Source organism: Berghia stephanieae, chromosome 3 (assembly GCF_034508935.2).
Source record: "Berghia stephanieae isolate SIO BIC M18660-M18661 chromosome 3, UCSD_Bste_1.3, whole genome shotgun sequence".
NCBI classification, from domain to species: Eukaryota; Metazoa; Mollusca; class Gastropoda; order Nudibranchia; family Aeolidiidae; genus Berghia; species Berghia stephanieae.
The window spans coordinates 33,804,902-33,821,205 of NC_088362.1; the positions used below are offsets into that span (position 1 = coordinate 33,804,902).

A 16,304-nucleotide genomic window follows, 5' to 3' on the forward strand; every position below is an offset into this window, starting at 1 on the left:
GTATCAGTTTATAGCTTTTTTTAGGCTCTAAATAATAGTCATACTTTAATGTTGGAGTAAATCATATTTTAGGGATAGTATGAATCGGAGCGAGATAAACTCATTCCTGTTACACCTTGTTTTGTAACAGGAATGAGGGATGTAACAGGAATGAGGAAAACATAACAGGAATGAGGAATGTGAACTTTCATAAAATGAAACACGTTTTATTGTCACTAAGTCCTTTGGAGCATAATGGCCCATAGAATCGGAGCTTATCCCTGTTGCTGTAGCATGAAACAGACATTTAACTTATGAATACGAGGTTGGTCTATAGCAAATTACATTCCCCAGCAGCACTGGTACCATGATATACACCTGGGTGAAGTAAAGTGAAGCAACCGGAATGAATTTCCTTGATTCAGGAAACCACTCTATGGTTGTGGAGGTTTTCGAACCTGTTATCTCCCAGTCCGGAGTCCCTTTCGGTAACCACTCGGCTACGGCGCCTCCACATGGTTTATCGATTCATAGAATATTCCTTTGTTTCATAAGGATGTGTTTGGTAAAGTGTTTTGTAAACCACTGAAGTGTTACAGGCCTATGTCCATTGAAGTGGTAACATTCATTGTTACAACGTTACCATTAAAAACAATTTTTATTGTTTACATATTAATTTCTTCCATTGCTGAAAGACTATTTTTAGTGCAAAGTTACCTTGCCAAAACCAAATGCCTAATGTCCAAACATAGTTTGTTGCCTGTTAGGCTCAGATACATTTTAGATTATTACTATGATTTAACGGCCCGGTATCGCTTGTACAAATGTGACATTGTATCACATAATAGTCTTCTTTGTTCCTTGACTTTATTCATGTTACACCTTGTTTTGTAATAGGAATGAGGGTGGCGAAATGTAACTTGATATTATTGTTCATTTTAAAGGGTCATAGCTTTGTTGTAACGATTGTTTTATTTTGTTTTCTTATCACAAAGGCCAAAAAAGCCATGATGTCAGCCGAGAGCAATGACTTTACCGTCAAAGACGAGATGGAGTTCCTATTCGACGTGCTGTTAATCTTTAAAAAGAACAAGACAAATACCAGAGCGACAAATCGAATGGAAAGAGAAAGTCCATAAAAGATAAGACACCAAGAGAACAACGCAGAGAAAGAATTGGATAAAAAATTATCACACACACACTACAAACCGGGAACAGCAAAATCTTGACCTGAGTTACACTCCATCCTCACACTCAAAATCTCCACTCCGGTATGTCTCTCGTCAAAGATATCAAGCTACTAAAACAGCCAATGAAACCTAAATGTTGAAAAACCAAAGTCTTGAAGAAGTGAAAAGGCTGTCCTCTCTTTCTCAATCGAAAAAGAAATCCGAAAAAGTACAAAAAGCGCTTGGACAGGTCATTAAAAATAAAAAAAAACTTTCGTTGACACCCCGATCAAAAACTAGAAAAACTTTTGAAAGATAGCAGAAAAAACAAGAAAGTGAAAAGAACATTACAAAATCATTTTGCACTCCTATAAGACATCAAACATTTGAGGAACAGAAGGCACATGTACATCCGTGAAACATCTGGCAGCTGGTATGACTCTCAAAAAATATAAACTCTTGGAAAAATTCGGAAACGACGTCAAATGCCTCCAAAATTTCCAGATCTTGTCAAGCAAATAGTAAGAGATTTTTTCCTGAAAGGTGACACTTCTAAATTAGCTCCAGGAAATAGAAATACAAAAACAAGAAATAAAGTCAAGAAACAAAGAAGACTAATATGTGATACAATGTCACATTTGTTCAAGCGATACATCTCTTGCAACCCATACGTGTCATTTTCTTCATTCTACCGACTTAAGCCATTTTGGGTTGTTACTCCAAGAAAAAGGGACAGAGAAACATGTGCATGTAAAAAATGTGAAAACATTAACATGCTTGCTTCAGCGTTTTGGAGAAAAGGAGTCAAGAATGTTCAATAATGTTGTTGGTCACATCAATTAAATTTCATTCATTTCTACAAAGTGATTTAAAGCAACAGGTTTTCATTCAAAGGTAATGATGGAGACATGCCCGAAGTTGCACCGGTTGACTTAAACAGTGATTCAAGGGATGAACATGACCAAGATGACATAGACATTAAGGTGATGCCGACTGAAATCGATTACAATGGTTTTATCAAAGATTGAATGAATGAATTTGATGAAGTGGTTGATGAATGTGAAAATCAAGCATTACGTGTTTGTGAAATAGTTGGGGCCAGCAGAAGTGTAATCAAAACTCGCATTGGTATTGACAACAGGTGTACACATTTAATTTCAAATGATATACCTAGATCTCTGTGTGATGGGAAACAGTTATTTCCAGTCAAGCTGAGGGCCGATGGGGATTGCCTGCCTGCCTGTGGTGCAGTGTATGTATGCATTTAGCAAAGACACACAAACAGACGAAATACGAGTAAGATTGATACAAGAGCTGGCTTTACACAAGGACCATTATTTGTCAGATTCAAACCTTGCTTCACTCAATGACAACATCCAGACAGTTGTTAAATTTTTGTCACAAACTTGGACCTTTATATTCCCGATGTTAACATAAGTGATAAAGATACCCTGGAAGAGTTGTTCAAACTGGACGTTATGTCATTAAGTAAACCAAAATCATACATGGGTATGTGGCAGCTTCTTGCTCTTTCCAGTGTTTTAAAAATGCCTCTTTTGTCTGTTTATCCAAACATTCCGAACTGCCACGAAAGAGTATCCTGAATTTAACAAACAATGTTGGTGCTCTTTTGTGGGTCTCTACCAACATAAGCCCCAAATCATTGTATTGGCGCCCTAACCATTTTGTTCTTTTGAGTTTCAATCGCTAAGCGTATTGAATTTATAATCCTTTCGAATAAATATGTTGTAATTACTCATTCCTGTAACAGAAAACTCATTCCTGTTACGTCCAGTCATTCCTGTTAAGAATGACTTTTTCGTGTTTTTCATGCTAAATATAAATACTTGAAAGGAAACATTATTTGTGGTGGTTTAACACTTATATACCTAGACTATGGTAAACAATTTTTATTTTTGTCATTTTCCTATAAATTTTTGGAGATGATGATTGCTCAAATAATATCCTTTGTTTTCAAAAACTGATTTCTGAATGCCTTTTGTAAAACAATAACTGTCATTTTGTTGTCAAAATTAGTATCAATGCTCTGTGTTTATTGTTTTTCAATGTTTTATTTCAATAGTTGTCCAAAAATGTGTTAACCTATGTAATGTGACATTTTTTTAAGCGTAATAGGAATGAGTCTCATGTAGATTGTGATTCACAAATACTTGAATAAGTGACCACTGGAAACTCATTAAGCCCTGTTATTACAATTTTATGTCGCATACATATCACAGAAAGCATACACAAAATAATGAGTATGTTGGAAATACTTGACTTTTCAAAAATTGGAGGACTCGAATTTGGCGTTATTTTGAAAACGGCCGTTATATCAGCGCCAGTAAAAAGGAAGAAAAGGGGATAGTAAAAAGTTCTAGAATTACAATTATGTTGTGTTTTTTAGGGTTTTACGGCGCTTGCAATACGTTTAGGTTATATCAGCGCCAGTAAAAAGGAAGAAAAGGGGATAGTAAAAAGTTCTAGAATTACAATTATGTTGTGTTTTTTAGGGTTTTACGGCGCTTGCAATACGTTTAGGTTATATCAGCGCAGTAAAAAGGAAGAAAATGGGATAGTAAAAAGTTCTAGAATTAAAATTCAAGCACCCAAGATAGGGGAACTGGGAACAAATAAGGATCAGAATGTAGATTCCAAGAGCATACTACCAATGTACTTAAGTTTTAGATCACCTATAAGACTCATCCGCACACAAGCACAAAATTCAACAAAGAGGAATACACTCAAATGCTACATTATACTATACATTCAAAATAACAAATACAATAATACATAAGAGAGAGATGATTTACAAGGAAAAAACTATCTCCCAAAACAATAACTATGCATTTGACCGTTTCCCTCCCAGCTAGGACAAAACTAAGTAATCTCATTCCAAGACAAAGTATATATAAGGGGATAGAAGACACAATATGTACCCCCCTGTCAAGAACCCCACCCAGAGTGTGGATTTGAATATTTCACAAACAAGAGTGGACAAAAAGGGGAGAAAAAAGAAGTGAGATTTGTCTTGGATATTTTAATAAATCATGCGTTACAGAAAGCAATGATGCAATTGTTTCAGTAAAAGTGAAAGAATGAGAAATGCCAATTATGGGTGAGACTCATTTCTGCATTCCAAATCGCTAAGCCTGCCAACTTCACATAAAATCAATTTTAAAAAGAGAATAAAAAAAGAAATTTAAATCAAATCGTGAAGCTCACAAACAATTACAACCACTTATCTCAAAAAGACATTCAATGATTCAATCACATCAGATATTGATAAAATGACGGGAAAGATATATTTTTATTTAAAAAAGGAAATCAAAAACCCCAACAAAGCTGAGTTCAAATAAAGATCGTTTTATTTACCTCGATACATAATTAAATAATGTATGAATGTAATAAAAAGAAATGAGAATGCTTTCATCAATACACTGTAAGAACAACAAGATCTGTAAGCATTCAGTGTGACAAGTTTTTTAAAGTCAAAATCTCTATCACTAATACTATGAATTTCAACAATGTTATCTCGACTATCCGCATCACAATTGTATCTTGTGACAACTAAAGCTTAACTCATTCAGACCTGCCAGTAGCATCATACAAAATCTATTTTGATTGTGGTCAATCTGAAATACTAAAACTGTACCAAATATGTAAAGATCTACAGACTTTCTCTTTATATTTAACTTCTGAATCTCATATAACGAATGCCAATTCATAATTAAAACCAATTTAGCAAAGTTTGTCATGGTTTTTAATTAAAATGTCTGGTTAATATGCCAGCCCAAAACAATCTGCTACATAGATGATTTGATGTCTGCAAATGGCAGGTCTGGTAACAATTGTGAACAGATGGATTGGTCCACAATGGCTACTACACTGGAACTTTCTCAAGTCTCTAATCAAATATTGTCGTTGAAACTGAAAGCCAAACTCTGAAAAGTCTATCACAAAATCTGACCACAATGACGTGTAATACACAATATGGTAGTGATAAATAAAAAAAGAATGGGAACATGATCCTGCCTACAGCACCCTCAAACCGCCCAGAAGACCATCAGAGCCATATCACAATGTTTAGTGTATTGTATTTTAAAATAGTTTTCAACCAATCAGAATTGGAACATTTAATATAAGATATGGGTTGTGGTCATAATGAAGTACTGAGTTATAGCAAGACATATTTAAGTCATACACATTGAGAAACAAGCAATTTCTCCAAGTTATCCAATTCAGAAGAAACAAAACATAACAAAACTCAAAAATGAATACATCAATATAAATAAATCAAGGACACAACTGCATGACAAATTCATAGAGGAAAATAAATGGACCTGGAATTACTACAAATATATGAAAAATTCAACCAACATTTATAATCAATCAATCAATCAAACACCACCATCCATCACTCTTAATGTCTACCATATTATTAAATATTGAAAATGGATTATCATTCTAAAAAGTCATTAATTCGAGCAATAATCTCAACACACATACCTCTGACATTTCATTATTAAAAAAAAACAAACAAACAACGAAAACCCATAAAAAAAAACCACATGAGGCAACAAAATCAACAGTGACACAGGATATAACTTAAAAACTTGCTTACAGACTGTTTGCACAACGAATGAAAGGGGAAGCTTTGGATATGAGCAATACAAGAAAGAGCTACAAACCATGTGTATTCCTGCAAGCAGCTTCACACAAGAACAAAGCCACATTTCACAAACGCACACCAGTCTTGAAACACAAATTGAAATGCTGCTAACCATGAAGGTAAAAAAAAAAATATATATCAAACTGCTAATCACAAGTAATTTTTAAAAAAAGAAAAGATAAATAAATAAATAAAATAAACAACACAATTTAAGAATTTTCCACAAAGCTCCTAATCATTTAATCGGGAAGGGGCCATGATCTCCACATATGTAGCAGTTTTGGTATGAAATAAATTTATATGATCGAAAAATTTCTAGAATGCTAATTCAACGTAGCCTTAGGATCCATCGTTGCCTTCAAGGTCCTGTACAATTTGCTCTTGCTGTTGCTCACCACCTGGAGGAGAAAAGGAGAGAGAAAAAATGACATCAAATCAAGACGAATTTGTAAAAATCAACCAAAACATTTAAATTTAAAAAAAAAAAAAAAAAAAAAAAGAGAGAGAGAGACAGCAAGCAAAGCAAGGTCTACCAAACTTCTGTTGATAACATTGATGAGATAGCAATAGAGGAGGAAAAGATATATGAAATTCTAACACTGCTGAATTGGCAGTTCAGAGTTTTCTTGTACAGTCCATAATTGACAATATATGCCATATTAGTTTGAATCAAGTAAATTTCAAATTACAATTTTAAAAATCCTAAATCCAGTTCAACAACAAAATCATGAAGCACAAATTGGGTCTCAGTTAAATGTTAAGACAAAGACTTTAGGGCAAATCACTGGCACAAATCTAGTTCATGTCAATGGCAGTAAATAATAAACTGCAAAATAAAATCAGTGAAAAGCAGTATCAATTCGTATTCCTTTTAGTGAGAATACCACAAAGTCCCAAGTAGACGCCAGACGCCAAGTCTGTGAAATCATACACTTAATGCTAAAAACTGTCTTTCTAGAAAATGAACACAAAGCAGATACAGCATCCAAAAATGCTAAAAGGAATTTCAAAACCTGGTCTTAATGTTTTGAGAACAAGAAACTGGGATGTATAACAAGAAAAAGCAGAGATGCCACGCTAAACAAGCCTTCCAGGAATTTGAAACTACAGTCAAAATTCCAATCTATATGAAGCAATGTCACCCCCTACAACCAAAAATTGTCAAATATAATGATAAATGCTACCAGTGGTAACAATGGTGATGAGGTACAATGATAATTTCAGAAGTGGTAGTGATGTTGACAACTTTCAAATGGCAACTGATGATTTGGAAGATGTATACATTTACAGTGCATCACGCATTCTTCAAACTACATGGAACAACTGGAAAAGTTCCTGGAATCCGCATTTTGACATATAAATGAACACAGGTGTAAGACAAGGGACAAACAAAATTTGCACATCCAGGTGTTGTAGAGTGATGAAATTATCCATGCTTTTGGTGACAAAATAGAGAATATCATTCACTCGTCAAACACACACCACCCCGCCAAGTGGGATGACATGAGAAGGGGTTAAGAGTATGAGGAAGAGGGGAAGAGAGTGCATACACAATGTAGCCTTTGTAAGCTTATTATCTGAGACTATAGCTGTCTCAAATACATGCCTGACACCCAAAACAATCAGCCTCAAGAGATTCTGATCATCACGCAAAGTTTATACAGGCGAAAGAAAATAATGCATGACAATTGTCAGGTATCTCAAAGCAATTCCTTCAGTGTGTCAAAATATTGTGATAAATACAAACTGTGGGACTGATTGCTTCGAATATCAGGCTAAGTATGTGTGACGGCTATGGCTGATACTGGCAAAAAAGTATACACATTACAATTCAAGACACTCGAGGAAATAAATGATTCCATTGGTTGAGCTATTGAATACCAACTCAAGAGTAATAAACTTTATTTTTATGATTTATGACCTAATCCAAAATAGTACTGGACTATGAGTTCACGAAGGCTACAGAACAACGCAACTTGTTCTTCTTCCTTTCTTCACTAAGTTATAGTATATTGAAACCACGAAACTGTTCATGGACGCTGTGAAAAATTTGTTTTAGTTTTTAAGTGTTTTACGGCGCTTGCAACACATTAAGGTCATATCAGCACTAGTAACATGGAAGTTAATGGGATAGACAAAAAGTTCTAGAATTACAATTAAAGCACCAAAGAAAGAGTAAGACAAAAGGGGAAATGGCCAAATAGAGAACAGTTCTAAATAGATTCTTAGAGCATACCATCAGTGTACTTGGTTTGAGATCACCTAAACGTCTCATTCTGACACATGCCACAAACACAGGTCCCCAATAAGAGGAACACATTCAAATGTCTACAAATCATAATATAAATTTAAAGAATTTTTTGTTATTGCATAACAGATGATTTACAAGACAAAAAAAATATCTCCCAAAACAAGGCCAGGACAAAAACAAGCAATCTCATTCCAAGACAAAGACGGACAGCATGTTGGAAAACAGACATATTAAGTGCCTCCATGCCCACTATTGAGATCAGGAACCCCACCCAGGTGAAAAATTTACTACGACAAAGGACATAATTAGGAAATCCGCCCTTGTTTGTTAATCCAGTGAATTTGTTGAACATGTGTTGTGCACTGTAGAATCCACACATTCATCTATCTGTCCATTAGGCCAGCTTACCATTATCTGAGTGTGGCCCGTGAGTAGAGTCAATGCCTTTGCCAAAAAATGCTTTCATGCTGATCTTAAAATTGAACACCAGTGTTGGTAAACCCATAAGGCAGAGCACCTAAGCTTTCTAAAAAGTAAGACCCTGTAGGTTGTGTGGATGGAGAAAATGCAGATTCCATGAGCACACAATACTCTTAGTTTGAGATCACAAAAAGTCTCACCCGGACACAAGCATAGGATCCCACTAAGAGTAAGAGGAGTACACTCAAATGCTTACAAATGATATATTCAAAACAAAAAAATATATCAGTACTAACAGGGAGAAGATTTACAAGAAATACAAATACCATCTCCTTAAAACTATAAATTATACATTTGACTGTCTCCATCCTAGCCAAGGACAAAAAATCCCATTCCAAGACAAGCACAGAAAGAAACGCAGAAAGAAAATGACCCCCTGCAACTAAGTGGTTATGCAGCTTACGAATAATAAATTGAAACATAGATCTAACAAAGATAAAAGAGAAAATTAATTCAATCATTCTTGTTCATTAAAATATCTAATCTCTCTACACTATAACCAGACGACTGACATAAACATAATATGAAGAGAAGGAGTTGGGAGAGAAAAATGGATAAGAGAGAGAGAGAGAGAGAGAGAGAGAAGTACTCTGGTAGAATACTTCATAAATTCATTTTTACTTGATTACAAGGAAGCTGCAATATTTTTTTTTAATACACCGTAATAATTTGTATAAGCTGGCCATGCTAGACAAAAACAAATCTGGACTCGTTTGCCCCACCCCCTCCTCTGTCGACCATACTCATCACCACTGCTCTTGTGTCACTTTTTGAGATTTGGCACAAATCTAGGCTGGTGTCATGGAAATGGAGTAGTCACTATAATTCACGCAAGCACAGGAGTCAAAATACGACAAGACATGACAGTGATATTTTCACAGATCCATCGCTGAACTTAAATCTGATTAATTGGCAGTGCTGCTATTGGCACCCACTCATGTCTAAAATTACTGTAATCAAAAATAGATGCTAATTCTCCCATCTGGAAAAGCACCAAAAAGAAGGAAAAAAAAAGGGTAACCTCATAGAAACACCATTTTTTTTATTTTTTAAAAACTAATTTCAAACGCTAATGGCCAATCAAAGAATATTTCAAGGATTTTGAAATCAAAATTCTGGAGTACGACCATACCCTCGTTGAGAGCTGTAAACCATCCTCTCAAATGATTTAACCAATTACTTTTTATTCATTGTTTTATTTCAACCTTTCAAGGTTATTAAATAAAAAGCTCAACATAATTCCTATTTAAGGATCTAACTGTGTAGATACAAGATCTGAAAAAGTATGTAATGAAACTGAAGGCTTTTATTTGAGGGAAGATATCAATAATACAAAGCTTTAAGTTCCAACTGTACACATAAAATACTTTTCCTTTTCCGGAATAAGAAAAATCTTTTACATTTTAAGGTTTTCATAAAATCACTACTCGTTGCCATTGTAAGACAAAACTTAAATCTACTGCATGCTGTATTTTCTCTCAAAAAAGCATTTTCACTCCACCCAGTGGAAATATTGTGAACTTTTGCCAGAGATCATCCCCCACCCTCCTAAAAACCAAGAGTTGCTGGTCATAGGAGGGGGATGTCAAGGGTGCCAAAAAGTCCTAAATAGAATATTTCTCTTGTCATTTTTTTGCCCTGCACACAACAGACAAGTGGTTGTGGTTTCTATCATGTGTGGAATTCTCTGCCATTCAATCTACGCTCTGGTGTTACCGATTCTGAAATATATTTGATCCGAACTGACCAGACCCTAATGAAAGTATAGATACCACTAGCAATTCTAAATTCATCTTATTTCCGCCACTCTCAGCAAAAACCCATTGATAAAACCCCACCAACCTTCCTTGACCACAAGAAGTTGAAGACTGCAAAGTAAAATGTTTGACATAAAGTACACAAGAACTTTTGCTAAAAATCCAAATACTTTAAATTCAAAATATCCCATATAACTGGATAAGGAAAGGAAAAAAAAGTGGTGCATCATGATTCACCAAAAGCCAATAAACCACACCCCACTCACACATATAGAAGCAAAATTCTAATACTCACATTCATTATCGGTGTTCAAATCTGATGTCCACAGGGTTAAGTTGTCCCGCAGCAACTGCATTATCAAGGTTGAATCTTTGTAACTTTCCTCACTCAAGGTATCCAATTCAGCTATAGCGTCATCAAAAGCCGCTTTGGCCAACCGACAGGCTCTATCGGGGGAATTCAAGATCTCATAGTAAAATACTGAGAAGTTTAAAGCCAAACCTAGTCGGATAGGATGTGTGGGTGTTAAATCCGCCATCGAAACTTCACTTGCAGCTTTGTAGGCAACTAAACTTAGTTCTGCTGCTGCTTTTCTGTCGTTGCCAGTTGCAAACTCTGCTAAGTACCTATGATAATCTCCTTTCCTGCAAAAGACAATATCAAAAGAACATATAAATATATATAGCATGAAACAATTGTTGGGGAAAAAAACAAAAACAATGGAAACTTAATCGAAATCTCAATAAATAAAAATATTTCAAATGACATATCGTAATGATTCATTAATAAGGCACAACTTTTCCAACACTATCTGCAGTTCATGACTTTTTAAAATGTTGACAATTTTTTCTCATCGTCAAGATTATAATAGTTTTAAGTTACTGAACAACAGTGCATATGTCAATATGTTCTCAAATGAATAAACCTGGGTTCTTACTGTTTTACTATCAACTTGCATACATCCGTTCAGTATTCAGCTGTTCAATACAATATTGTGGATCAAACTAAAGGAAATAAGTCTGGTGGGATTTGGGGACAACTTAAAACTGTTCAAATCATTGCACAGAAAACCTAAGTGTCACAATTTGTACATGTTGAGAAATAAAACCTAACCATAAAAAAAAAACCAATCCACACAACTTACATTTTCTGGTAAAAAACTTTAGATTCTGGTGCTGTGGCATTGGGAATGAGGTTCTTTTCGAGTACTTGTAGAACATCTCCACAGATTGATTTCAGCTCAGATTCAATCTGTTCAAAATACCCAGGATAAAAGGAATTACAACATATTAAAGAGCATAAAGATATTTCAGCATATACCAAACCACTATAAAATGTCACAATAGATGAAATGTTATTGACCTTCCTTTCATCCTGGTTTGAAATTTTACCACGCCTTTCGTCAGATGTGATAGAATAATTCAAGGAATTATACTATTAAGTCTAGACAAGTTGATATCACTTAGTATTTATCTTATCTAAATCGTTTTATAGAAACCTCTAAAACTTTTAACAAATTGGTTCATATTTTATTGTTCACTAAATAAACCTTTTTGAATGGATAGTCGTTTTCTTTAAATCCCCTGTTAACAGGTTTGGGAGCGCAAATGAGTTACATGACAAACGTTTGATGGGCAAAGCTATGAAGGCAAACCTGGTTCTGGCATAGGCTAATGTTTTACATCAAGACTGACAAAATACAAACGAATATTTTTTTTGCCTCCAAATACCAATAATGAATGCTCGACTCCACCTTTAAAATATTATAACTGCGATGTCCTTTGGTTATGTTTATCCCTTTAAATACAAAGAAGATTCCACATTATAATATTAAAGTGTGATAATCTAAAAAGATATGTCATAAATAACCTCAAAGTCGGTATTTGGTTCAAACAAACTTTATCATAAAACAATGACCATCATATCTGGAATGGTGAAACAAAAGGAAAGTAATTAAGAGTAACTGGGACTAATGGCATAATACTCCTTAGAATTGAACACCTTGGAAAATTCAGCCATGATAACTAAATATACTTTTTCTGAAAGGGACAATTGAGTAAAGTATTGAAATAATTTGCTTCTGACTTATTGAACTAAATTTCCAACAAGTGAAAACAAGGCTGAATTTCAATTTAAGAGCCTAATCCGGTTTTATATGAGGGAGTCAAACACTAGTTACAATCCAGCAAGTTTCATTAACTCACTCAACCCTAACACTGACTATATCCATAGATTATCCGGGTTACTTTTACCCCATGCCTATTTATTACATTTTTCTGAGACAAATTATTGGCGTAATATTAAAGTTAATGTTTTTCGTTTACACATGTTAGTGGTAGTTGAATAAAACTATGTACATACTCATTTTTAATACATTTTTTTCCAATTTTGAAAAGTGGCAAAAATCTCTAGGATTGAGTGAGTTAATGTTTTGCTCATGGTTCATTAGCCTTAAAACTGCTGGGTTCCCAGACACTATAATGTATAAACTGCAGTCATATTTGTACGTAATTTTCCTTGTTAACTTCCCCTCCAACGTTTTTCTTAAGCTTTGGACGAGAGAGAACCTTAAACAGATAATCTAATCCTACCAAAAATGTTTTAATCTGTGTGAATTCATGTCAGATAAGCAAATGAGAAAAAATAAAAATAAAAATATAAAAATAAATGGGAATGGAGTCTTTATTCCAGCACAATCAGTTTGAAGATTACACATTGAGGTCCAAGTGGTTTAGAAACTGATGTACCAATTATGAGATCGCCATGACGTACCTGAAGCCTGTATTCTTTTGTGATGGCAGTCTTATCTGCTGATTTTCCTTCCTCCTTTTGTTCAACACTACTAACAATTCTCCATGAAGCACGTCGAGCGCCAATAACGTTCTTGTAAGCCACTGACAATAAGTTTCGTTCTTCCACTGAAAGTTCTGCATTCTGTTGCGCTACTTTCTTCATGGCACTGACCATTTCTGGAATAAAAGATGAAAAAATTTTAATTACCGGATTTCAAAATGGTCAAACATGAAGTATCCTCATTGCAGAACAATCACTACCGAAAGAAGAATCAAGACAAAAGCCTGGCAGTCATAACCAGAATTAAGTAGCCTAAGATTATATGAAGAAAAATAGAATCTGTAATCTCTCTGCATTTGCCTCACCAGTACCAGTCTCATAAAATCAGGAATGTTTGAAGTCTGCAACAGAATGTATATACAAGTTATTGCATTGTTGGAGAAAAAATACATGACAAGACTGAAAATAAGCTTATTATCTCAGTCTCATCTTCATTAACTTCATGTCTGTCTGAATGGAAACTTGGACTTGGGCTCCGAAACTGGCTTTCTCCCTTCAAATTACTACCTGGCCTAATCTACTAACAACTTAGAACATAAAAGTAGGGTAAGAATCAAAGAAGAATGACGTGAATAGTGATAGACTTAGACTAGACTAGACAAAAAAGGAGTGAAGTAATGAGTTCCACTTTCACTTTCCAGTGACCAAGCTTGTTTGAGATTACAATATAAGTTCACAATTTCATTTATATGCATGATTATAACCAGACAGTCAATAGCTCATGGAATAGTGTTAATGAGAAATGGAGAAGACAGTAGTAGACGGAGATGACGAGGCTCCATAGCAGAATCAGGAAGTGGTTGAATCACCTGAGTCGTGATTGAAGTTTTGACATTTAATTAGAAAGTGGAAGAGCAATATTTATTTTTGTCATAATTCTATAATGAAAAAGTAAATGAAAATACTTGCACCGAGTAAATTCACAAATAATAACCCGAAAACCTAAATTTACTAACCTGCTTAGACATGAATGACTCAATAGTCATCAATTCAAAATGGCGGCAGCCATGGCAGCAACCAAGAATTTGAGGGCATTGTCGAAAAAGTGATTTTAGCTTATGCATTCGGCCCACAAAATAACATTTTATATGTATACTAGGTGTGTATGTAAATATAATCATAAAATCACGAAAAACCGTCATAAATGGACTATAAAATGGCTGACCTCTGACCAAACATCGTCAAAAATGTCAATAACATGGGTTAGCAACATTTAATTTGTTACTTTCTGATCTATTTACAACTCTCAGGAATGGTTGTAGGCATGAACTTGAGAATGTTGGTGTATAATGGAAATGCAACCATTTATGCTACATGAAAAGAACGATTCGTGATGTTGGACATCCAACAGTACACCATCATAACCCACACAATAAGTGCCCCTGATACCCTGACGTCCATTGACGGACGCTAGCAACGGTCATGAAAATTTGCAGTAGTCACGCAAACAAATGGATGACTTACCGTCATATCGCTCAGCCTGTTCGGCAAGCTTTGCTTGATAAACGTTTTCATCTCTTTCTTCGGACATTTTTGTATGTTTTGGATGACCAGTTGGAGTCCTTGATAGAATCCGATAGAAAAATAATCGTTCGACACCCCACAAAATGGCCGAACCTGCCTCGAACAAATAAAGTAGTTCCGACACTATTTTGCTAGTTATGGGTGTTAATGAATATTAGTATTCAGTACTCAATAAAACATTGACCTTAGAAGTACCTTGTATAAAATGGCCGAAGTTGACGTCACTCAGATCTTTGTTATTCTTTTTAGACAGCCTGTTAGTGATTAGTTCTCACTAAATTATATCAATTAGACGATAAACGTTAAAGGTTATACACAGTTTTGTATGTTGGTATGTTAAATTTTGCTGGTGGGTGTTGTGAGTATTTTAACTAAACGCACAGCATCAATGCTTTATAATGATGACGACAACGACAACGATGATGACGACGACGACGACGATGATGATGATGATGATGATGATGATGACAACGACGATGATGATAATTTAGTTTTAGTGCGCCTAATATTTATTGTCGTAGATATGGTTGTGAGAGCTGGACCATAAACAAGACCATGGTTAAAAGACTGGAGGCAGTGGAAATGTGGTTTTACAGAAGAATGATGAGGGTGTCATGGATGGAAAGGAAAAGAAATGAAGAAATTTTAGAAATGGCAAACAGAAAAAGATCACTGATAACAAAAATCATCAAACGCCAAATGGAATTTTTAGGACACATTATCCGCCACCCTGGTTTGGAAATACTCGCCTTGACTGGAAAGATGAATGGAAAAAGAATAAGAGGAAGACAAAGAATAACGTATTTGAAAGGGATAAGAACTTGGACAGATGAAGCTGAGAAAGGTGGCGCTGCTTTAATAGAATTGGCAAGAGATAGATCAGCTTGGCGGAAGATGACCTCCGACGTCTGCTTCAGATATGGAACTACATGAGATGAGATAGATACAGGTCCCTATTGTAGCCTATTACTAATGACTCGAGGAATAACTACGTTGTATCTAAATATTAGCAGTCGGGAATAATGCAATTTCAGTTTCAATATTTCCTCTGTCATAAATTGTGTACATTTCCAAATATAATGGTCTTACAAAGAACAACTTTTGTATTCAGCTTATAAACAATATCGAAACCGAATGTAGGCTACGGCAAATTAATAAAAGATCTAAAAAAAATAAACAAAATAAAAACATACATCCACACACACACACACACACGCACGCACGCACACGCGCGCGCGCACACACACACACACACATTAACAGAGTTGTCTCTGTCCGAAAATATTTTTTTTTGTAATATCGCCTGCTGTTAGCCACAGATTCCTTGTAAAGCGCGTTGAGCACGTTCAGTGGATATTGCGTTTTAGAAAACCTCAATTTTTAAAACAAATTTGGTTTGTTTGTTTTTGGTTTTGTTTTAGAGAACAAAACTGATTGCTCTTTAATAACGGTCTATTTCTAGAGGGTAAAAATGTGGCCCATCGTCTCCAACCGGTAATATGTCGGTCAACGTGTACATATATGCTCGATGTCGATATACCTTTGATATGAAATTTGAGTTAACTAAATGAATGTGTTTACCTCCTGTAAAGTTTGACATCTATTTACCAACAGAACT

At 35.0% G+C, this 16,304-nt stretch overlaps 1 protein-coding gene across 1 annotated transcript; it reads right to left on the reverse strand.

Annotated features, from left to right (window-relative positions):
* Positions 1 to 4,498: 4,498 nt before the first annotated feature.
* On the reverse strand, positions 4,499 to 14,826 carry LOC144967585 (14-3-3 protein epsilon-like). The gene is made up of 5 exons (XM_078905041.1): positions 14,627 to 14,826; positions 13,082 to 13,278; positions 11,454 to 11,560; positions 10,604 to 10,953; positions 4,499 to 6,218 (listed from the first exon to the last, which is right to left on the reverse strand). Exons 1-5 carry the CDS (start codon positions 14,691 to 14,693, stop codon positions 6,160 to 6,162), a joined length of 780 nt encoding a protein of 259 aa, XP_078761167.1. The 5' UTR covers positions 14,694 to 14,826; the 3' UTR covers positions 4,499 to 6,159.
* Between the last annotated feature and the right edge of the window lie 1,478 nt (positions 14,827 to 16,304).